This window comes from Aptenodytes forsteri, unplaced genomic scaffold, assembly GCF_000699145.1.
Source record: "Aptenodytes forsteri isolate BGI_AS27 unplaced genomic scaffold, ASM69914v1 Scaffold492, whole genome shotgun sequence".
NCBI lineage: Eukaryota > Metazoa > Chordata > Aves > Sphenisciformes > Spheniscidae > Aptenodytes > Aptenodytes forsteri.
This window is the reverse complement of record NW_008794172.1, coordinates 84,224-107,704: the sequence shown is the minus strand read 5'-3', so window position 1 is coordinate 107,704 and position 23,481 is coordinate 84,224. Positions and strand designations below refer to the sequence as shown.

Below are 23,481 nucleotides of genomic sequence, written 5' to 3'. Positions count from 1 at the left end.
CCCGGACTTGATCCCCTTCGGGCCCCCCCCAGTTCACCTCCCGGATCCCGCTGCCCCTCACTGCCGCCTTCTCTCCCCCCGAGCAGCCTGCGGACGAGAACGCCCGGGTGCCCAAGGGCGATGGCACCAAGAAGGGGCTCTCGGTGGAGCACATCTACCAGAAGAAGACGCAGCTGGAGCACATCCTGCTCCGGCCCGACACCTACATCGGCTCCGTAGAGCTGGTCACCCAGGTGCGGGGGCAGGCCCAGGGCAAGGGAAGGTGGTGGGGCTAAGCCGCCTGAACTCCTCTGTGCAGGCGAGAAGTCATTAACATCTGTAAAACATCTGCTTTACGAACTGATGGCACAGGAGAGGAGGTGTACCTGGGGTCTTTATGTATTTCTTGCCTTCTTTTCAGCAAATGTGGGTTTTTGATGAGGACGTGGGCCTTAACTGCAGAGATGTGACCTTTGTGCCTGGCTTATACAAAATCTTTGATGAGATTCTAGGTAAGGTGACCTACCTGTTGAGTCAACGATTGACACGTTATTAATGGGTGCTGAATGTCTAAGAAACTGGAACTAAATGTAAGAACTTATCAAGTGTACTTTTATCTGGTTGCGTTGTCGACCAAGTAATGTCTATTGCATAATTTGATGGATGGTGTTTGCAGAGTACATTGTTTGTTGATTGTGTTTGGAAATATTGGATACTAATGTCCTTCCATTAGCGCTATTTAATAGTAAGCCATTCATGGGATGATGGCGCACTCTATTACAAAACCAATTTCATTCAGCCCAATATTCTCCCTTTTATGTTAACTTGTAGTACTCTTCCTGGTAACTTGCAAGATGTTTGCATACCAAGATGATTATTAGTAACACTATTGAATTTTTGCATTCATTCCACTGAAGACACTTTATAGTTAATAGTTTTGTCTTGATTGAAAATGTAATAACAATAATCTTTCCATTCTAGTCAATGCTGCAGACAACAAGCAGAGGGATAAAAGCATGTCATGCATTAAAGTTACAATTGATGTGTAAGTTTTATTTCATTTTTGCTCGTTGCCTTCCCAACTCAAGTGCGTTAGATTTTCTCACTCGGATGCTGTTCTGCTAAGCTGGTGTAGTGTTGGAGGGCTCTGCGATGCGGATGATCCAAGTTAGACCAGTAGTTCACCAGTTGTGAAAGCCGCCTTCTTTGTTTAGTCCCTTGGCCTCTTACAGAGTGCTGACTGGTGAAATGACTGCTTTTTTGTTGTAGTTGTTTTTCTTTGTGGCCGTTTTCCTCTTTTCTTCCTCTCAACCTTTTTATTCTGTCACTGAGCATAGATAGAGGATTTTTATGTGTGGTGATCCATTTCATAGACGGCATCCGCAGAGCTGAGCATTTTTTTTGTTGACTTGTCCTCCCTCTGCTGGCTGTTTCTGCAATTGCTGAACAGATTTGCTCTTGATGAAATGGTGGCCTTTCCCCAGAGCTTTTGTATAATACTTGTTTTATAGCTCAGTCATTTGCAGCCTTAAAAACACACACTTTTTTCCCCCTAGAGAGAATAACACAATCAGTGTATGGAACAACGGGAAAGGTATTCCAGTTGTTGAACACAAAGTGGAGAAGGTCTATGTGCCTGCTCTTATCTTTGGACAGCTGCTAACATCCAGCAACTACGATGACAATGAAAAGAAAGTCACAGGTAGGGAAGACTCTCAAATATGCGCTAATATTTTTGAGCAGCCTGATCGGTTTAAATGTGTGAACTGAACTAAAAGGAGGGGAGGGGGGTCCTTGATGCAACATGGAAACGGCGTTCTGAGTCCCTCAGAGAGAAGTCTCCATGCTCTATTTTATAGTAATAATGGTACAAACATGGAGAACAGGAAAAATTCTCTTTGAACGCTAATCCCAATTAAATACGGGTTTGTGGTCACGTACTGAGTTTGTAGGATGTTGTTGCTTATTGACAGTTGTATTTTGATTGTGCTGAAGTGGCTGAACTCCTGTTAGTCTGGAATTCTTTTAGATGGTTTTGAACAAAGGTAATAACACAGGTCTGTTTTCCTTCTAATTCCAGGTGGGCGAAATGGTTATGGAGCCAAACTGTGCAACATATTTAGCACAAAATTTACTGTGGAAACTGCATGTCGTGAATACAAAAAGTTATTCAAGCAGGTATGAACACTTCTCATTTCAGTTAGGTTATACCTGAGATTTTCAAATAAGACCCTAAGTTTTTGTTTCAAAGATCTAGGCGTAACTTGCATTCAGTGCACCGTGACTAGAATAAATTTGGCCCACAGTTACTGTACCACCAAATAGAATTCAAATGAATAATGAAATGAGCAGACATAATCAGAATTTAGTTTTTAACCAGTGGGGTTTTTTTTATTTGAAAGTATTTAAAACTCATAAATCAGCTTACTTCTTTTAAAAACTAAGCTAGTTGCTTGTGTGTGTTAGACTTGCAACTCACAAAACCTCTTTTTCTCAGACCTGGACAGACAACATGGGAAAGGCTGGTGAAATGAAACTGAAATATTTTGATGGAGAAGATTACACATGTGTCACTTTCCAACCTGATCTGTCAAAATTCAAAATGACAATTCTTGATAAAGACATTGTAGCACTAATGTCTCGAAGAGCATATGATATTGCTGGATGCACAAAGGATGTCAAAGTTTTCCTAAATGGACAGAGGCTGCCTGTAAGTGAGCATTTAAAAGAAACGGTAATATCTGTATTTGTCGTGCTATTTAGACAGTGAGATTTTGTTGAAGCAATTTACGTCATTACATATAGTAAAGCGAAAATTTGCATGAGTGATTTCTCTACCCACTTTTCAGGAGGATATGAATTAAGTATTTATAGGAGCTGTTATAAACGAGTTGTCTGCTTTCATCTGTATGCAGGTGAAAGGATTCCGCAGTTATGTGGATCTCTATCTGAAGGACAAAGTAGATGAAACTGGTAATGCGCTTAAGGTTATCCACGAGGAAGTAAATTCTCGGTGGGAAGTGTGTTTGACTTTAAGTGAAAAAGGCTTCCAGCAAGTTAGCTTTGTCAACAGCATTGCCACTACAAAGGTAACTCTTCTTTAGTTTATTTAGTCAAGCTAATGCCATATTCTTCATCATTAATATTCTTAGCTATTTTCAAATGTATGCATGTTAGTGAAAAATACTTAGTTGCTTAATGTTGCAAAGACTATGCTTAAAGTTTTAAATAGCTATGCATACGTCTTTTTTTTTCAATTGAATCACCACCAGGTCTTTGGTCCCATTTTCCCTTAGGGTGGCAGGCACATTGATTATGTAGCTGACCAGCTTGTGACTAAACTCATTGATGTTGTGAAAAAGAAGAACAAAAACGGAGTTGGAGTGAAGCCTTTTCAGGTACAGTGTCAGAATTTCCCCAGTGGGAAACACAACTCTAGCGTTATTGCAAACCGTAACTACAGCTTAATGCATTACTACATTAATTAATAATACATATTTCCATTGTACAGACAATAGATATAAAATTGCTAATTATTGAAGTCTCATATTGTCCAGTTTAAGCCAACTAACAATCTTCTCTTTGTTTGGCTGATGTATTTTGTCATCAGAATACTGTAAGTCAGTGCAGATGCACTAAAACTCAGTATCTGTTAGATAATACCTATTTAGGCTGAGAGCTGCTGATTCCTTGACATCCCAAATCATATAACATTGTTCATCAATGTTCATTAGCTGTCTAAATTCTTCCAAGACATCTAGGAAAATTCAAAAACATACAGTGATAATTGAGTTTTTCCTCACTGTGTGATTCTGACAGGAGAATGTCAGAATGCACTGCTGTTACTGAGATGAGCCGTATAATGTGTGATGCTTGTTGTATTTAACTATAGGTGAAGAACCACATGTGGCTTTTTGTGAATGCCTTAATTGAAAACCCAAGCTTTGACTCTCAGACTAAGGAGAACATGACTCTGCAGGCAAAGAACTTTGGCTCAAGCTGTAAACTGAGTGAAAAATTTATTAAGGGTGTAAGTATTGATATACATGGATAATCAAGATGTCTGTAAAACTGCATCTTATGTTTAATGTGGCAAATATATACTTTTGAAGTAATGTCATGAACCAAAAAGAAGTATATAACTTAAAATTCTATCATTGTTAAGGCTTTTCCCACAATTGTTTGGGGTTATTTTTTGTATTGCAGGCAGTTGGCTGTGGCATTGTTGAAAGTATCCTAAACTGGGTAAAATTTAAAGCTCAGAGCCAGCTGAATAAGAAATGTTCGGCTGTGAAACACACTAAGATTAAGGGTGTTCCTAAGCTGGATGATGCCAATGATGCTGGTAAGTGTTTTACATCCTTTGTAACCAATTCATTCAAAAACAGTTAAAACTTGTTCGTTAGTCAAATGAAAGAATTGTCTCCTAAGGAAAAATGAGAAACCCTGTCTATCCCCATTTTACAGTCCCATTTACTATGTTTATCCCCATTTACTAAGTGCAGTGCAACAAAACCTGTAGGTGTTAGAAGATATTTATTCTCATTCAATTTGTGAGTGTGCAGGCTTTGATTTCACTTCTTAATTAGAAAATTGACTTTTTTTTTTATAGGCAGCAAGAATTCTTTAGATTGTACACTTATCCTGACTGAGGGAGACTCAGCCAAAACACTGGCTGTCTCTGGTCTAGGAGTGGTTGGTAGAGACAAATATGGAGTATTTCCCCTTCGTGGGAAAATACTCAACGTCAGAGAAGCTTCTCATAAGCAGGTTAGTTGGAAAATCTTTATAGTCTCCATGTTAGAAGGCGCGGTATGCTTTGTGTAATGCAATGTGTTTTAACTGACTCAGTACAGCTGAACACCTGGAACACTATCTCATAGGAGTAGTGTCTTAAACACCTGAGTCTAGTCTCATCTTCAGCCTGCCTTGCTGGTTAAGCGGGAATACTCATTAAGTCCTGTTCGGTGTTTTGCCTGAAGGGATCGTGTTTGTGTTGTGGACTAGAAAATGCTTGGAATGATCTAGAATAATTTAAGTGTTAGACTTCGGTTTAGAACTGGTAAGTTTCTAAACAGCAAAAAAACACTGACAAGACAAAGCTCAGCCAACGGTATACTTATGGATAATTTTAAGACTTTTTTGAGCTACTTTTTAAGTCTGAAAGACAAGTTTTTATTCCGTGTGATCTTTTCCAGATTATGGAAAATGCTGAAATCAACAACATCATCAAGATTGTTGGTTTACAATATAAAAAGAACTATGAAGATCAAGAATCTTTAAAGAGTCTTCGCTATGGAAAGATTATGATTATGACAGATCAGGTTAGGTTCACTAAAACTGAAAATTGGGGGAGGAAAAAAAACAACACTTGAATACAGAGGAAAGAAGAAAATACTACCTTTCTCCCACTGCCATTGTTGTACCTAATTCTCTGTATTCGTTTCTTTTTATCATTCTGTATTTTGGTGGGTCATAATGTCTTTTCAGCCACAAAACAAAACAGATAAAGTAGATGGGGGAGTAGCATCACCAAATAGCTAAATATTGTCTTTCCAGTCTGCTGATTCAAGGTCCTTGACCAGTCCTTGATGCCTCTTTTCACCAAGAATATGCCTTTTCTGTTTCTCTTAATTTTCAGTAGTTAAACAATGCATGGTCACCTTTTTAGAAGTGAAAGTTAATAGGGTCAGTTAGCTGGCATTATAGAATCGTTTGCTATTAAGCTAACAATTGTCACTTCCATCATGTCCCTGATTAAATGTCTTTTTTTTCTTTTTAAATCAGGATCAAGATGGATCACATATCAAAGGTTTGCTGATTAACTTCATCCATCACAACTGGCCATCTCTCCTAAGACACAATTTTTTGGAGGAATTCATTACTCCCATCATAAAGGTAAGGGTTGGGTAGATGGTAAGGTGAACGAGTAAGGATCCATTGGTCCAAATCTGCCTCTTGTTTCACAGTTAAAATATTTGTTCATTGTAGGCCTCTAAAAACAAAGAAGAAATTGCATTCTACAGCATTCCTGAATTTGAAGAATGGAAAACCAGTACACAGAACTACAATTCCTGGAAAATCAAGTACTATAAAGGTTTGTAGAAAACTGAATATGGTGAAATTAAATGATCCAAGTAAGAGCATTCATGATTAAATTCAGAGTTAGCCCTGCTTTTGCAGAAAGGGTTTGGACTGGGTGACCTCCAAGTCTCTTCCCTCCTAAGATATTCTGGTTACAAATACATGCAACATAAAATATAAAAGTAAGGCAACAATAACCTCTAACTGGATAAAATCTCAATAAAATCTTTCAAAATTGAACTACAATGTTGTAGGTAACCATTCTTTCAGCCCTCTTAGGCAATTATGCTCAGTTTTATGTGCTGTTTTCCACAGTACAGTCCTTGTGTACTGTAAGCTAAGTACTTACTTCAGAATTGCTTAATACCAATAAGAAAGTTGCCAACTGCAGAACAACAGCTGGATGATGAGGAATCATTTCCAATTTGCAGTTAATCATTTCACATATCTACAGGAGTTACAGACAAAATCCAAAAGTACAACACGTAACTGCTCACTTATCTGCAATTCTTGTGATACCTTACATCTCATTTTAAAGTAACCTAAGTTTTCAATAAGTTATCTTCATGCTGTACATTTATATGATGCATCGCAGAAACTAGGCATAGAAAAACATTTCTTTGAACTGCAACTTAAATTAAGCAAGAAGTTGTTAGGATTAACTAGTATTGTCTCTGCAGGTTTGGGTACCAGCACATCGAAGGAGGCTAAAGAATACTTTGCAGATATGGCTAAACATCGGATTGGCTTCAAATATTCTGGTCCTGAAGATGATGCTGCGATCACCCTGGTAACTAACACTTGATTTAATTGCTGACTTACTACCTTTGGTATTCTACTGCTGAGAGTGCTGTGTATTTTCTCTTAAAATGCTCTTAAAGGCCTTTGGGCTTGAGGCAATCTCTTTGTTACCAAGGCTACAGCTTTAGCCTAGCCAGTAGAAGCAAATCTGTCCACGGACCTCAGGCCAAGAGTACCCTTTTAATGATGGTTTTTAAATATAGCTCAGAACAAACTAATCACTACAAACCAATTGACATTTTCAGACACAATACTAAATATTCCTTTAACATTTTTCTGCATGTTCTGCTGTAATTTTCTCCAAGTCAGACCTCCCCTTTCTCCCCCAGATTTTTTCTTGTAAAGTAGTTCACCAGTGGATTAAAACAGTCCTCGCTTCTGTGAACTCCTTCACCTTCAGTAGACATTGACTCTTAAGTCTTCTGAGCTATTAGGCAAGGCCAAAAAACCACGTTTTTTCCCGAAAATATTAATTAACAGGAAAATCTGCTTTAGTTTTCCATTATTATGTTAAAAATACATACATTTAAACCTAACTGCCATGTCTTCTAAAGACTGGTGGGAATTATGCTCTTAATATATTTAGCTACAAGAACCTTTTATTGCACTTAAGCTATTAAGTCAGCCTGTTTAGCATGTTATTCTCTTGGGTAAACTCTTCCTCTGTGCTTTCTTTTTCTCAAGTGATCCCTAACTCCTAACTGCCATGTCTTCTAAAGACTGGTGGGAATTATGCTCTTAATATAACAAGAACCTTTTATTGCACTTAAGCTATTAAGTCAGCCTGTTTAGCATGTTATTCTCTTGGGTAAACTCTTCCTCTGTGCTTTCTTTTTCTCAAGTGATCGAATAATGCACACCACAGAATGTCCTAGTAATGCACACCACAGAATGTCCTAGAATTGAGTTACTTTTCATTTTGTAATATACAGGCCTTTAGCAAGAAGAAGGTAGAAGAGCGAAAGGAGTGGCTGACTAATTTCATGGAGGATAGAAGACAACGGAAGCTGCATGGTCTGCCAGAGGTAAAAGGTTTATGTGTATGAAGGGAACTGGTTTCCTCTCTCTCCCTGGGGCTGTTCTCAGCTTCAGTCTGGCATGCCAGAGCTGCACACAGCTCAGCGTCAGTGAGTCAGTCACTGGATTACAGGACAGTTAAAATGTTTCAGGATTTTGCAGAGCAGCTTCTTCTCTCATCTCATCAGTGTAGCCTCATTGTCCAACAGCTAATTTCATTTTTAACTTTTATCTTTCAAATTACTTTATCAATAGGGAAATGGTAACTCGAGCAGGACTGTATGAAGACTTGATTTCTCAAAAAAAAAAGGGTCTGCATCATGGGAAGTGATGTTCCACTTTGCCATGCTAAGAATGTCAGCACTTGAGCTGTGTAGCTAGTCTTACAAGGAGCTTCCATTTTAGTGAAATTAGCCAAGTATGAGCTAAGAAACAGATTAGACCTTGTTAAAATTAAGGCAATCTTGCACCTGTTTTTCTTAGGAATACCTATATGGGAAAAACACTAATCACCTGACATACAACGACTTCATCAACAAGGAGTTAGTCCTGTTCTCAAACTCAGATAATGAAAGATCAATCCCGTCACTGGTTGATGGTAAGTTATTTCAAGATAGTGATTCCTCATAGTGCATTCCCCAGAACTTAATAAATGGGTGTTTGTATGTCATATCATCAGAATCGGGGTAACCTGCTGAGTTTTCAGGGTCAGTGTTCTGAAGTCCGTTTTCTGCTGTCCAAGTTTTTTAATCTTTGGAGTAAATGTCTTGTCCATTTTGTAGTATATTATTGCAAGTACCTTACTCTCCTGGTCTAGAATCTTCAGGTATATAAGTAGTTCTTAGTCTCTAGAGAGCAGAAGCGAAGTGAAGCACATTGTGCGTTCTAATCACAAGGCCTTTTCTTTTTTATACAGGTTTGAAGCCAGGTCAAAGAAAAGTTCTTTTCACATGTTTCAAACGAAATGATAAGCGGGAGGTGAAGGTTGCTCAGCTGGCTGGTTCTGTAGCTGAGATGTCCTCATACCATCACGGTGAAGTAAGAACCTGGCCTGGTTGTGCAAAATGCTTTTTAAATGAAAGGCAAAAAAGCCCTTCTGTTGACTTGACCGTTAGGATGCCTCTAAAGCAGGATTAGATGTTGGAGTATAAACGCCAAAGCAAAGTGGCTGTATATCCACTATTAATTCTTCAATATTAATTTAGTCTGCGATTGGTCAGTCTGCCTGTCCTACCTAGACTTTATGGGAGTATATTTCATTCAAAAGGTAGAACAGGAAAAACCCTCTTTATTTGTGACAGATTTAGGCAGATGTTAATAGCCTTTCTACCTTGGTAAGGAGAAGTTAAGCACTAAAACCAGCTTCCCTTGTGAGATTGATAGAATCTTTCACTGGAGATTCCCGGAACAGGTAGATAGAAATATATCGTGGGTCACTGGAATATATCTAATCATCCAGACTGGAGGGTCTTGGGATGCAATTTCAGTGAGAGTTTCCTCTAGTATTGTATTAGTTGAGTTTATCCTCTATGTCAATTCTGTTCTTGCATGAATTTTGCCTTTAACTTTGTCCATTCAGTGAAGAATTCTGCATTTTTAGCTTTGAACCTTCCTTTATTGCAGGCATCGTTGATGATGACTATTATTAACTTAGCTCAGAACTTTGTGGGCAGCAACAACCTCAACTTGCTACAGCCTATTGGTCAGTTTGGCACAAGGCTGCACGGTGGGAAAGACTCTGCCAGCCCTCGATACATCTTTACAATGCTCAGGTCAGCATTACAGATTTCTCACTGTCTTAATTATTCGTAGCATATTACAGGACTCAGTTTTACAGCAATTAAAATGAAAAATGAATTTACTTTTTCCCTTTAAAACTTTGGACTACTTGCATACTCAGACTAGCAACAATTGAAGTGAGATTTGGATGCTAGATTCAGGTATGTAAACTTTTGGTTATCATCCCAGAGAACAGAAAGGCATAGCAGAGAATATGGAAAAGGGAGCGAAAACAAAGGGAGAAATTTGGGTAGGATAATAAAAAAATGAACTTGAGTTGGGAGAGTGAAGTTCTAGTATCTGAAAGTACGGTGCTGTAGTCTCTGTGACCCAATGGGGTTGAACTCAGGTTCAACTTGGTCAAATCTGTTACTTGAGCACGTGGATGGTTGTACTAAAGCAAGGTATAGAGAACTGGAGCCTTTGCAGACCTTAAACATCTAATTTACATACTTAAAGTACGAGCTTAGGGTCCCATATAGTCAGTGGAACCTGTAGAGATTGGTGAGATTGCTGAAGATGCGTCTGTTTTGAGTGTTATTCTAGAAGCCTAGTTTCCTAACACAGACACCCAGGCTGCATGGCTAAGGTTGGTTGGTAGTAATAAACCTGATTTATGTGTTTTGTTTGTTTTCTAGGGGATTCTTTTTGCATGGTGGTCACTGTTCTGTAACAAGAATTTGGGCTTAAATTCTCTTTTCCATTCTAGCCCACTAGCACGGTTGCTGTTCCCACCAATGGATGACAATGTCCTGAGGTTCCTATATGATGATAATCAACGTGTGGAGCCAGAATGGTATATGCCTATCATTCCAATGGTGCTGATAAATGGGGCAGAAGGGATTGGTACTGGCTGGTCCTGTAAGATCCCCAACTTTGATATCAGGGAAGTTGTGAATAATATCCGTCGTCTGATGGATGGAGAAGAGCCATTGCCAATGGTAAATAATGTATTTAAAAAACAATGTCTCATCCTTAGTTTATTCAGCACTCATTGGAGCATTTCATGCAAGTGCTTAAAAACAGAAGCATCAACACAAAGCTAAATCCAGTGTTCTTCTCTGCTTAGCTTCCTAGTTACAAGAATTTCAAAGGCACAATAGATGAGCTGGGACCTAATCAGTATGTGATAAGTGGTGAAGTGTCTATCATTGATTCTACAACCATTGAGATCACTGAGCTGCCTGTCAGAACATGGACACAGGTAATAAACAGTGAATTTGCCCTAGGAACGTATAGTTTGCCCTGTAAAGCAAAAAGTGATTAGTGGGTTTTGGAGCTTTTCATCTCCATGGAAAACATGGGTCTGACTCTGATTCTTTTCTCAGACTTACAAAGAGCAAGTCCTAGAGCCGATGTTAAATGGGACTGAGAAGACACCCCCACTAATCACAGACTATAAAGAATATCACACAGACACGACAGTGAAGTTTATAGTGAAGATGACTGAAGAAAAACTAGCTGAAGCTAAAGCAGTGGGGCTGCATAAGGTCTTCAAACTCCAAACAAACTTAACATGCAACTCCATGGTATGTAATAGATTTTACCAAAGAAAGTTCTTGGCTTAACTCAAAGACTGTGTGGACAGCTGCAGTTGCTGCATGTAACAAAAATACTCTTTTGCAGTAACCTATTCGCTTCAATTTTTCTGCTGTTACTGGTTTTAAATTGGCTTTCTAAATATACCTTCAAAAGGTCAAGAGACTGGCTTGGGAATGGGCCCAGAGTGGTATGGTTTTGCCTGAAGGGAGTCAAAATGACCTGAAATCATGCAGTTTACACAGACCTTTGTTGTGACAACAGCACCGCCATTGAATGTCTGGATTCTGACAATGTGTGAAGCTTGATGCAAGATGTTTATCCTCCAGATAGCTTTAAGATTCAAGTAACCTTAACCCTACTGTGTGTTTTCAAAACTTTGGAATTCTAAAATTGTCTCTGCTGCTGTGCTTGCAAACTGAAGTAATTTCTAAAACAACACTAAGGTTTTATAATCTGTTGGCTAATAATTCAATTGTACTATCACACCTGTGTTATAGGTAATTTTCAGTGGTTTTGGAAATCAATTTTATCATCATAACATCTGTGTTCTTTCATCTAGGTTCTTTTTGACCACGTCGGCTTTCTCAAGAAGTACGACTCTCCCCAGGATATTCTTAAAGAGTTCTTTGAACTCAGGCTCCGATACTACAATTTGAGAAAAGAATGGCTTATTGGAATGCTAGGTGCCGAGTCTGCAAAACTGAGCAACCAGGCTCGTTTCATCCTGGAGAAAATAGACGGCAAAATTGTGATCGGTATGCATTGTTCTTGGTTACTTGGTTTATGAAACTGGGAGAAGAACTAGGCGTTCCCTTGAGTTCTGTCAGCACCCCCTCAGCCCCGGACTGGCTCTTAACAAACTACACCAGAGCTTATCTTTCTGTTCCAGTAACATACAAGAGGAAAATGCTTCACAGAGTATCCTTGGTCTATAGACCATTATGCAAATATTAATTAAAATGGGATACTCGTTTAGCTTTCCTACTGTGTGTTTGACACTATTTTGAGAGTAAATTTTTTTCTTTAATAGTTTAGCAATAATTCCTATCTATTTCTGACTCAGTAGGAATAAGAGTTAAGTACTGGTGGGGTTAGAAAGCGGTAGTGTTTTCTGTTCAAGTGCATACTTCTTAAGAACCCGTATCTCTGTGTTATCTTTGTGAACCTCTGCAAAAATATTCCAAATCATGTTCTCAGTGGATTGGGGTTTCAAACTTAGAAGATACTCAAGTTAGCAGCATCTGAGAATCATGAGCTAGAAAAAGAAGCAGGTCTTTGTTCCCAGTATTCAAATTTTTCAATCAACTTTACCACCTCAGTCTAAAAGGCAGTCTGTATTTCACTTGCATTCATGGAGGATGCAGCTAGACAAAGTGTCATAAGATGCTTTGTGGTTTGTGTCTGAAGGCAGCCCAATAATCCCAACAGCCTGTGTCTGTTTGGCTTGACTCAGGAAGAGAAATAAGTCCCCTGAAAGGCATTTTCTTGGGTTTTTGTACTAACCAGTTCCAAGGCTGACAGAGCTGGTTTCATTTGTATTTGTGTCTCATGGTTGAATGCTTCTGATATCTTAAAAAGGAACAAATTCCAGCTGAAGCATTTCCATTGTTTGGGGTACTTACAGCATAAATTTCCCAGGTGAAGTCTAATGAGGTGCAAGCTATACCAAAGCTTTTGAGTGCTATCGGGCAGGGGGGGTCCTCCCCTGCCTGCTTGTTATCGTGAAACCTTTTTGACACCATCACACCTTTTTTTCTAAGTTCAAAAACTACTTAGGGCAGGGGAAATGCATATATGGAAATGAAGAAGAAAAATATTTACAGTGCTCGGGCAGGTGTTCCTGACAGGTATAGGAGCAATGCTGACCTGACAAACCACCTGCTAAGTAGGAACTTTTTAGGTGTTATTTCAGGCTCTTCCACATGTCCCACCTCTGATGAGGAAAGGCTGTTTTAGAGCCTGATAGGATGCTGACCTGCTAGAAGCATGGGATCCAAAATTTAAAGCTCATCTGTCCTTCCTAACAGTGATTGGTAGTGGTCACTAACTGACAATCCTGAAATGTCTGTTTATAGAAAACAAACCCAAGAAAGAGTTGATTCAAGTTCTTATCCAGAGAGGGTATGAATCTGATCCAGGGAAGGCTTGGAAGGAATCGCAAAACAAGGTAATGCTTCAGTCATCCTCTCTAAATAGATCCGAACTGCCCCCTATCTCTGAAGCCTCGTAATTCGCAGGAAGAAGCCCAAGTTGCTTTTCAATTGGTAGAATTCAGGGGCTTGTATGTCTGGTATGTCTGTGATAGGAAACAGAAAACAATCGGAAATTCAGTCTCTTGTTCAGAAGGCACTGAGACCTAGTTGTTCAGGTTTGAGTCTGTCAGGTCAAGTCCTCCTGCCACAGCAATTTCTGCTGTTCCTTAAGGGTTTCCTTCCGCCTGTGGGACACAGTTGTGGAAGGGCTGTGAGGAAGATGGCAGTTTCAAGCAGCCTGAGGAGAGACTCTGGACTATCAAGACAGAGAGGCCAAATAGAGTAGAGCAAAAGAGATTTGGAGAATTGTTTTTGCAGATGGATTTCTCTGTGCAATAGCAGCTGAGGCTTTAAGAAATGTCACTTTATTCATTTCTGAATTGTTCTAGAAGAGTCTAGGACACCATAAGCACGTGGAGTACCTGTGAAGCAGTCCAAATTTGATCAATAGTGCTACCCTTGTGTGTCAATATATTTGTTGACAATGTCTGTTTTAAATCCACATTCAGGAAGAAGAGGAGGAGGAGGATGAGAGTGGGAAAGAATCAGCTGCAGCTACTGGACAAGACTTCAACTATCTGCTGAACATGCCCCTTTGGTATCTGACTAAAGAGAAGAAAGATGAGCTCTGTAAGCAGAGAGATAACAAAGTATGTTCCTTCCTTTTCTTATAAAAGCATTATTATAAAATATATTTTTTTAATGGTGGATTAAAATATGTGACTAATGATTATCGACTGTGATTCCCTTTAGGAAAAGGAGCTGGAAAACCTTAAGCGCAAGAGTCCCACTGATCTGTGGAAGGAAGACCTTGCTGTCTTTGTTGAAGAACTTGATGTACGTCAGTGTTCAGTGCAGATGCCTGACTTCCTTGTAGTCTTATCCACCAGCTCTTTATTGACTTTTTTGTCATAACAAGGAATCTAAAAATGATGCATCCTATGTCTTGCACTCATTGAGGAGAATGGAAGCTTTCTCCACCTTCCTAGCTTGGATAGGAGTAGCACTGCTCTGGGCCAGGGAGTCAAACCACCAAGGTGGCCGTTGGAAGGAGGTCAATTACCAGTCTGAATAGTGAAGAGGAGTTTTAGGAGGGCTTGGGAGAAAACTAGTACTAGGATATAGTCTGAGGAGATGTAGATCAAAGGGCTTTTTGGACACTGAAAAGGTGAGGGAGGAGCTGGACTTTACTGAACAGATCCCAAAGTGTGGGCAGGCGTCTGTGCACCATCACACCTGGTCACTGCCTGTGTCTCTTCTTACTCCTCAAGTAACCAAACTACAGCTCTGGCTTAAATCACTGCTTGAAAATGTGCAGATCTGTAGCAGAGTGGGAAGCTTCATTTAAACTGATGGTAGGAAATCTATCAGCAAGTATAGAGTGCTTTACTGCAAGGGCTGTGATGGTGGGGGTTTTTCAGTAGTACATTGTTTCTTTGGTATTCTCACGGTTATATTATTTTATGCTCACCTCTGCAGGCAGTGGAAGCCAAGCAAATTCAGGATGAGATGGCAGGGTTTGCTGGTAAACCTTTAAAGGTGAAAGGAGGGAAAACGAAGGTGAAGAAGGCGCAACTGTCAGAAGTAATGCCATCACCTCATGGCATAAGGGTTGTTCCTCGGATAACTGCAGAGATGAAGGCAGAGGCAGAGAAGAGAACTAAAAAGAAAATAAAGGTAAAAAGGAACATTCCGAATGCTTAATCTTTCTTTACATCCTTTTCAATACAGTCCTAAAGAAATGCAAGTTCTTGTTAGCTGAACTTGTCCTGATGAAGCAGCTATTCAGGGAGAGGGACAGAATCTTAGGACATGGGGAACACTGGAAATGGATGTTTCTCAGTCTAAAGGAGAACAGATTCACTAATGTAACAGGAGATGGCTTAGAGGGAAATCTTTCGGCAAGAGCATATATCACGATGTCAGAGATGGGTTGGTAGCTTAGAAATGAAAAGGCAGATGCAAGTAAGGTTGTTCTAGGTGTCTTGGGGATTTTATAAATCCGCTAGCAGGCAGGAAGTACAGCTAGTAAATTCACTTCCTTAGAACAGCCTTTGCATTTCCAGTAATGCTTTCAGCCACTTAATGCCGTTATTGTTCTCGATATCAAGGAGATAAAGAAGATTTAACTCTTTTTAAAGAGGTAGTTGAAATTATGCCATTCAGCCATTTGCAACACAGAAAATTAAAATATCCCCTCACCTGTTTTGACCTGTAAGCCAGACATATTGCTCCTTTCCTACAGATGGTTCCATCTAACAGTTTTTCCAAATAACTTGCACTGTTGTTTTTAACCCACCCTGTTCAATTCTGCATCCTCAACACACCCTAGAGCCATACCATCAGCACACAAAGGCGGTACCAAAGCGCTCTCAGGAGTGGGGACAAAGTTCCTGTTTTTGTTAATGTTGGATTTTGCATTTTAAGTCACCTGACCTGGGGACAGATCATGTCTGATTTACTTGGCTGTAATCAATTTTACACGCAGTTTGTTTCACAAACTCAGATTTCTTGTATCACTAACTCTCACACGTCTAAAATAAGCAGCTCCTTTCTACATTACTCTGTGTGCCTCTTCTAATGGTGTGAGCTGACTCGCTACCTATTTGATATCTGCTTCTGTCTTCAGAGTGAAAAAAATGAATTTGATGAGAATCAAGAAGAAAACGCATCAGGAGACAAAGAGTCTTCAGGCCTTAAGCAGAGATTAGTGCAGAAGCTTAACACTGAGCGAGGTAAATGCTTTTATGTGTTATTCCATCAGTGGAAAGTGAGGGGAAGGGTTGTAAATTTGGTTATCTGACCTCTTCCGGAAGGTGACGAGTAACATCTAGGGATCAGTATTTTTGGAAAAACTAGGTGAGAGAGAAAGTGATCCTGGATAACAGTCAAGCGGGATAGATTACTATTTCTCTTCGATGTTTAAGCCAGAGTCCTCTGAATTTAGTGATGTATTTCTAAGTTGAGCTTGAACTGCGGAGCTTGAGGTACACATGGAAGTTTGCTGGTTCATCCCGCCTCCCAATATTTTTCAGGTGCTAAGACACAGTCCACTCTACCGTTTAAGCCATTAAAGAAAATGAAGAAACGAAACCCTTGGTCTGACTCAGGTTCTGATTCAGAGTCTGATTTTGAAGCGCCTCCTCAAAGAGAGAGAGTGGTTCGCCAAGCAGCAGGTGAGTGACGACACAAATGCAGAAGAGGGGCACTCTGTGGAGGAGAAAATTGAACAGACTATTTAGAGAGCTCCCAGAGCCTGAGATCTCAGTCAGAAATAATTTTTAAGAGGCTTATTTATTTTACTGTATATAACAACTAAATATTTCTACCGTTTGAGCAGATTTTCACAATGCTTTTCAAGGAAAAGCAGAAATGGGCAACTAGAGAAATAAGGTTCTTGATTTTAATTACACAACTGTCTTGGCAAATCAAATGTGTTGTTGGTAAGCAAGCCCAGAATACACGTGTGATTTGGAGTCTTCCCACTGGCAGCCTCACTATCTGCTTGGTTTTATTCAGATTTTTTTTTTTTAATAACTGCAGCTAAAATATTGAAAAAGAAACTGAGCTGCATATTGCCACATGTGTAAAATAATACATCTGTGTCGTTTCATCAGCCAAAGTCAAGGCCATAATCAGTTCGGACTCAGATGCAGATCTCTCCAGCTCAGATGAGGAGTCTGAATTTCGGGGCGACAGTGAAGGCAGCACTGAATCGGATACAAACTTGAAAGAAAAACCTGCTCCCAAGCCCAGAGCTGCTCCAAAGTGAGTATTTCTCCGCATAGTCGCTGGAAATTAGTTGTGCTTCTAGTGTTAATGCTATATAGAAATCAATAGCTCTTTTTCTTCAATGCACCTATTTAGCGCATCATAAGTTGAAAAAATACTTGGTTTTGTATTCTAGGGAAACCACTGAAAAAGCAGCTAAAGCTCCCAAGCGAAAGCCAGTGCAAAGCGCTATCCCCGGTGAGTACAAGACCTTGTTGATTTTCCTAAAACCCCACGAGAGTGCACTGGCCATTCTGAGCAGCGCTTAACACTGACAAAGGCAGACGTTAGTCACCAGATCTTGCAAAGAAACTTTGGTGCTAGGGTGCAAGCTGGTTTCGGTGCACCAGACTTTTTGTCTGTTTCTAACCTGAATTTGTGATTAATCCAGTTTTAGTAGTTGTCCTTTCTATAAAGGGGAATCAAAATTATTTTCTTCTGCTCTAATGTTTATAGCCAGAGTAGACAATTTGACTATTTCAGACTTACTTTCTGCTTTCTTTATTCAGTTCAAGTCCAAGATGTTGCTAATGAAAATGTGAGGCAAGCTCCCACAGTTCCTCCTGTCTCCGTGCCTCACAGTAAGGCCGTATCTAAAAAACCTGCCGCAGCTAAGAAGGCCAGCGCCGCTAAGGGTAAGGCGAAGTTTAGTAAGATCATTTTTAGATAACAGTTACTATTCCTGTGGGAAACGAGTCCGAGTGATTTTGCTAGACATTTAGAGGCCTGAATAACTTGAGTTTTCATTTCAGGAAAGATCTGAGGTTTGTGGCAAAGGTTGCCTAGCTGTTGTCATTTTTAAAGAAGTTTGTTTCCAAACATATCATGTTCTAGTTCATCTCAGACATGCTTGAAGGGGGTGAATTTTAGTTTGGGAACAGGAAAAGTGAATGCTTCCTACAGTGCTATGTAATACTTGGCAGAAATAATCCGAGTGGAATTTGTGTCTTGCAGTCAATGTTCTACTTCATGTCTTTTTGGGAAGAAAGCTACTTGGTAGCTTGCTTCCCAGGAAGAAGAAAAGCTTCTTTGGGGTAGCTTGATCTATTTAGTGCTAGCTTGACCTCATAAATCTACGGCATTTGACTCAAGTTTTTTTAAACTTAACTGCCCTGAGTCTTTGTGAAACTTCGAAAGCTGTTTTGCGATTCCATCACTAGCTGGTTTTGATCCCAGCAGTGAAGTAGTACGTTACTTCACAGCAAAATAGCTGTTTCTTCCTCTTCTAAATTGAGGAAGCCTATTATCATTCAGGACTGGCCTGCTCATTTCAGCTTAACTTGGAGACATGCTTCAAGATGCTGTTAAAAAAATGTCAAAATATAGGTAAGAAAGAACTCCACAAGTAACTGTTTAGTATAGATGGTAAATTCATTCCCTCCCTGTGCAAAAGTTTCGAAGGTATAAGATTGGTTACACAGCCTTGAGAGTCCAAGACTTTTCAATCTGAAATAGTCTGTAAATTGCTTTGGGTACATTTTAATTTGATCCTCTAAATGTAGTGGAACTAAGCAGATAAACAACCTCATTTCTCCTAATCTTGGTAAAGAGCAATCTTTCTAGAAAACTATGCTTCAAAATGAGACGACCTGTGTGCTGACCTCGCAGTATAGTGCAGAGCCGTATTTGTGCTGGAAGTAATTCACAAACTGCGAAGGAGAAGAGAGGCAGCAAAACGAGGGTTTAAACGCAGAGTTCTGTTTCAGATAACCAGCCGTCCATCATGGATATTCTAGCCAAGAAAAAGGCTGCACCCAAATCCGGCAAGACAGCGGTGAAGGAGGGATCCCGGGATTTTGAGACTGGAGCAGCGGGTGACAAGTCTGACAAGACCAGGGGGCGGAAAGTTGTCAAAAGGCAGCCAAGCTCTTTGGATTCGGATTCGGATTCAGATTTTGGCTCGAAGCCTTCCAAATCAGTTGCAGCAAAGGTTTGTACTCTGCCACCCGCTAGAGCCGAGGGGGTACCACAGCGTGTGGTGTCGGTTGTTCTGGCAGGAAAAGCGTGGTAGAGGTAGAACCTCCTCTGCGACGCCCGTCGTTATTGCTGGGTGTGGGGAAGGTGGGTGAGAAGGGGGGGTCGGGCACGCGTACTTATCCCACATTGTTGGTTTGGTCTCATCAGTCCAAACAACCACCTTGCCCGTGACACAGTGGTACGTTTTGTGCTAATGGTGTTCCCTGTTTATGCTCAGATTCATGATTCACTTCTTGACTATGCTTTCCCTCCAGAAAGCCAAGCCAGAAGACGATGATAGCTTTACTGTTGATTCAACTGCTCGTGCGGAGAGCCCCGTAGCAGCCGTGCCCCGTACCAGGCCTGGACGTCTCAAAAAGCCTGTCCGGTACTTGGAGGAGTCTGATGAGGATGATATGTTTTGAATTTGTATGAAGATTGTGAACTGCTGATCCAAAGAACATCTCAGACTAGGAAATCTTTTCACTGAATTTAAGCTAGTCCAAAAATGTTTGTTACGAGCGAATACATCTCTATTTTTCTTGGTTTTAAATAAGTTAGGTTTGTTTAAACAGGAACCCTCCTCCCTTCCTCATGAACGCTGGAGCCATGTGCCCAGCTCGCGCTGATGCACTTCCCTCTTACCCATTAGCTAGCTGGAATCTTTTGACACTTTGTGGTGATTTTAATGTTCAAGTAGGCTTTAGAACATATCAAATCCTTTAAAATACCCTCTCACGTAGACACCTTCCACTTTAGATATCTTAAAAGCTTATATATTTTATTATTTTTTAACTCCACAACCATAGAGACGTAATATGTGAGGTGTAGGCATTTAGAACTCCATGCTGGTGTTTTTCTTCCTCTTTTGCAGTCCTTTATGTCAGCGCAGGCCCCTGTTGCTCAACCTCTGCCATGTTGAGTTTTAGCCTTTGGTTTTTTAAATTCGGATTTAGTCACGGAGGTTTGTGCAGACTTGTCTCCACACCGTGCTCGGTGTTGGCAGTTTTATCTTCTGTCTGGCTGCCAAGAAACCCCGTGTTCAGCTAGTTCAGCCCAGAGGTCATCTTCAGGTAAGAGACGCTTGTGACTGCCAATGCCTTGTGCTGTTAAAGAGCTAAAGGGGTGTCTCTGCGGTGCCAGCTGAGTGAGGCGGGCTCTTGGAGAGGACAGAGGCAGGACAGACATTCGCCGTGCAAGGATCTTTGATCTGCGGGAACTTGCAGGAAAGCCCGTTGGTTATTCCAGTGCACGCGTTGGAAAGCAGCAGGTTCCCCCGTGCCGAGCTGCTCTGCTGCCGTGCTTGGCACTGGAAAAGGCTGCTGTGCATGAAGCCTCTCCTGCCCCTTTGTTCCTGGGGACAAAGAGCTTCCCCTTAGCTTCTGCACGCCCGGCTGCACGAAGGGTGCAGTCCCCTGCGAGGTGAGACCTGTTTGTCACCTCGGTGCCACCGGGTGGTCAGACCTTCCAGCGCTCGGGTTCCTCAGCAGAAGCAGGGAAGCGTCATCTTCCCCTTCGAAGTACTTCACTGCAGTATTTATCTAGTCGTGTTTTGCTTTTCGTAGAGCTATTTCTATAGCACCGAGGGATATTTCTTGACTGTCTATGTAAATATTTTCTGTGTTTTTTGTCTTGTCCTGAGTTTCTGTCCTTTTTAATATTTATATAATAAAAGTGTTTTTACTTGAGCTTTCCTCAAAAAAAAAAAGGAGTTGTCCTCATCTGCCCGTTCCCTCAGTTTTCCCTTGCGCCGGCTCTCCAGGGCCACGGGTTGTCTTTGTTCATGGTGAGTACTTGAAGCTCGGACTTTCTCAGGAGCAAGAGGCCATCGGCTCCCACCCTCTGCTGCCAAGACTGGTCTAAATGGGTCATCTCCATTGTCTAACCACCCTCGTTATTTCAGAGGTTATTTCCAGTGCTGATTTAGCCGATTTTGGCATTGTTATGGAAATTGACCATTGCAGAGCTTGTGCCAAGCCCTCCGCTCCGCCATCGCAAAGCGATGGTCTGGCTGTAGGGCTGGTGCAGACCATCCCCGGGGCGTGGAGCCACGTAAAGAAGGCTGCACCCTATAGAAAGAGCTGTAGGAGCCTCGGGCTTCGCAGAGGAGGTCTGCTCAAATGGTGTGTCTTCTGCTTTCCCCCCTGCCACGGGGGAGCTGGTGCTTCGGCACTCGGCCAGGGGACTCCGGTCCCCTGGCTGGTCACCCCAAGCTGCCAAGCGCTGTGAAAGCCCCACGGGTGTCCTGCCTGCCCCAGGGGCAGCTCCCGGGTGGGAGCGGGTCAGCGTTTGCTGCCCCCCGAGCCCTGGACCCTGCCCCAGGCAATGCCTTGCAGCCAGCTCAGGTGCTGCCTGGACTGTTTCCCTGCCAGTTCCTCGCTGCTAACGCTGTGGCTTTGCAAAACCGCTGGCTGGACCCGCTACCTCGGCTCCACAGCCGAGGTTTCCAAATTCCTGCGAACGCCCATGTGGCAGCCGGTGTCTGCCCGCGCAGACCGTCTGCCCCAGGATCTGCTGCTGCAGCCGGCGCAGAACTTCAGGTGGCTGAAGTTTCTGACGTGCTCAGCGCTCCCGGGCTGGAGGGTTTTAATCTTGAGTGATGGGTTTGTGCTGCCTCTCTGGGCTGGAGTCGTGCCCCTGGGGGGCTGCCTGTCTGCTGGGGGGGGGCATGTGGCAGGCTCTGCTCCGGCTGCTCCAGGCAGAAATGGGGGTTTCGTGTGCAGGGTGGTGCCCGCAGCGGGAGGGATCAGGGTCACTAATGAAGGTGTGGGGGGACGAGCTGCGCTGTCCCACGTCCCCGCACCTGGGTGTTCAGCACCCCAGGGCACCCAGAGCATTATGCACATGGCTGAAACACGCAGCGCAGGGTTGGTGTGGGGCTGCCATCGTGCTGGCAGGCACAGGGAGCTGGCGGTGGCTCCTGGGCTGGCACCGGGGGATGAGCAGGACCCAGCTGTGACACCCGCCTCCCCCCCCATGTCCCAGGCTGGTGGTTCACCGCACACAGGGAGCTGCATGGCTGCAGGACCAATTGGCAACCCCCGGGGCCCGCCCGTCCCCCGCCAGCCGTGGCGTGGCGGTCGGGTGCAGGCACTATCGGTGCCACTGAGGTGCTTTGCTGGAACCCAGTCAAGTGTGGAAAGCACTGTCAGATTTTCCACTGCCGGGCTCTGGAGACCGTCTCCGGCGCGTCCCCGCCAAAGGGCCGTGCTATTTACGGCTCTCCTTGATGTAAGCGCGCCCGGAGAATCAGTTGTCACAACTCGCACAGCAAATGGCGAGGCTGGGGCCGCGCCACGCAGGCTGCTCCGGGCTGGCTGTGTAGCTGCTCCCATAACCCCGGCATCACCCCAAATGTATATATAGCGCTGTGTGTGCATGAACACACACACACACACACAGACACACAGAGTGCACCACAGTGTCTATACCAGGATTTTCTCTATCACAAAATCTCCCTGACTGGGGCGCTGGGGATGCTGAGCACTGCTGGAGGGGGGAGCTGAGCTGTGGGGCATCGGGCACCAACCCATCATGGGCATCGCATGTCCCCCGAGGGGTGAGGAGAGCCCGAGGGTGACCCGCATCAACCAGGGCTCCGCTCCCCTCCTCTGTGAGGCCTGTGCCTCACATTCCCACATTCCACAGGCAAAGGCCATCGGCACGTGCCCTCGCTGGGCCGGGGCTGGCGGGAGCCCTGGCTGTGCCACGGAGGATTTCTCGCAGAGCATCGCAGAGCTTTGAAAAGCAGCTGCCTGGCAGCACGGCCTCCCACTGGCCGGTCCAGCTCCATCTGCCAGCACATGCCGGAGCCGGGGGCAGCCCGGGATGGTCCATGGATGGGACTCTCCATGGCCCTGACAGCCCAGGCACAGCATCATGGAGCAGGGAGGGCTGGTGCCAGTCCTGAGCATCCCCGGGCACAGCGCTCCAGCCCCACAGGGGAGAGCCTGGCCCCAGGCAAGACCACGGGGCAGGAGCTGTCGCAGCACGGTTGAATGCGGCCGATCCACACGGGCTCTGCCAGGGCCAGGGAGGCGATGCCAGTGCTGGGGGTGGCCTTTTGGGGGCTGAGTGCTGTGGCTTGGTACCCTGAGGCCCTGGGGGTTTGGGGAGGCCAAGGCATGGGGGCATTTCTGCATGGGGGGGGGCCCGCTGCCCCCTGCACCAACCTGTGCCCCGGGCAGCTGCTGACCCCAGGGCAGGGGCAGCGTTCGTCCTTGAGGCCCACCTGGCAGAGCTGAGCCCTTCTCTCCCCTCCGGGCGCCCCTGCGGCTGCTCTGTCCCTTTTATAGGACTT

The 23,481-nt window shown here is 43.1% G+C and overlaps 1 protein-coding gene across 1 annotated transcript in view; it reads left to right on the top strand.

The window, feature by feature from the left end:
• Positions 1-19,606, top strand: part of TOP2A (topoisomerase (DNA) II alpha) — a 20,809-nt gene extending 1,203 nt beyond the window's left edge. The window contains exons 2-35 of the mRNA XM_009283098.1: positions 33-233; positions 401-491; positions 961-1,024; positions 1,536-1,681; positions 2,060-2,157; positions 2,477-2,689; positions 2,895-3,068; positions 3,276-3,377; positions 3,872-4,009; positions 4,186-4,324; positions 4,592-4,749; positions 5,178-5,303; positions 5,767-5,877; positions 5,971-6,076; positions 6,744-6,853; positions 7,797-7,889; positions 8,365-8,479; positions 8,798-8,919; positions 9,505-9,653; positions 10,370-10,601; positions 10,730-10,864; positions 10,989-11,189; positions 11,762-11,957; positions 13,278-13,369; positions 13,964-14,104; positions 14,208-14,291; positions 14,934-15,131; positions 16,084-16,189; positions 16,490-16,630; positions 17,072-17,222; positions 17,362-17,423; positions 17,735-17,860; positions 18,932-19,155; positions 19,457-19,606. Of these exons, the coding sequence (XP_009281373.1) occupies positions 33-233; positions 401-491; positions 961-1,024; positions 1,536-1,681; positions 2,060-2,157; positions 2,477-2,689; positions 2,895-3,068; positions 3,276-3,377; positions 3,872-4,009; positions 4,186-4,324; positions 4,592-4,749; positions 5,178-5,303; positions 5,767-5,877; positions 5,971-6,076; positions 6,744-6,853; positions 7,797-7,889; positions 8,365-8,479; positions 8,798-8,919; positions 9,505-9,653; positions 10,370-10,601; positions 10,730-10,864; positions 10,989-11,189; positions 11,762-11,957; positions 13,278-13,369; positions 13,964-14,104; positions 14,208-14,291; positions 14,934-15,131; positions 16,084-16,189; positions 16,490-16,630; positions 17,072-17,222; positions 17,362-17,423; positions 17,735-17,860; positions 18,932-19,155; positions 19,457-19,606 (4,695 nt within the window). The remainder of the gene's footprint in view (positions 1-32; positions 234-400; positions 492-960; positions 1,025-1,535; positions 1,682-2,059; positions 2,158-2,476; positions 2,690-2,894; positions 3,069-3,275; positions 3,378-3,871; positions 4,010-4,185; positions 4,325-4,591; positions 4,750-5,177; positions 5,304-5,766; positions 5,878-5,970; positions 6,077-6,743; positions 6,854-7,796; positions 7,890-8,364; positions 8,480-8,797; positions 8,920-9,504; positions 9,654-10,369; positions 10,602-10,729; positions 10,865-10,988; positions 11,190-11,761; positions 11,958-13,277; positions 13,370-13,963; positions 14,105-14,207; positions 14,292-14,933; positions 15,132-16,083; positions 16,190-16,489; positions 16,631-17,071; positions 17,223-17,361; positions 17,424-17,734; positions 17,861-18,931; positions 19,156-19,456) is intronic.
• Positions 19,607-23,481: the final 3,875 nt, after the last annotated feature.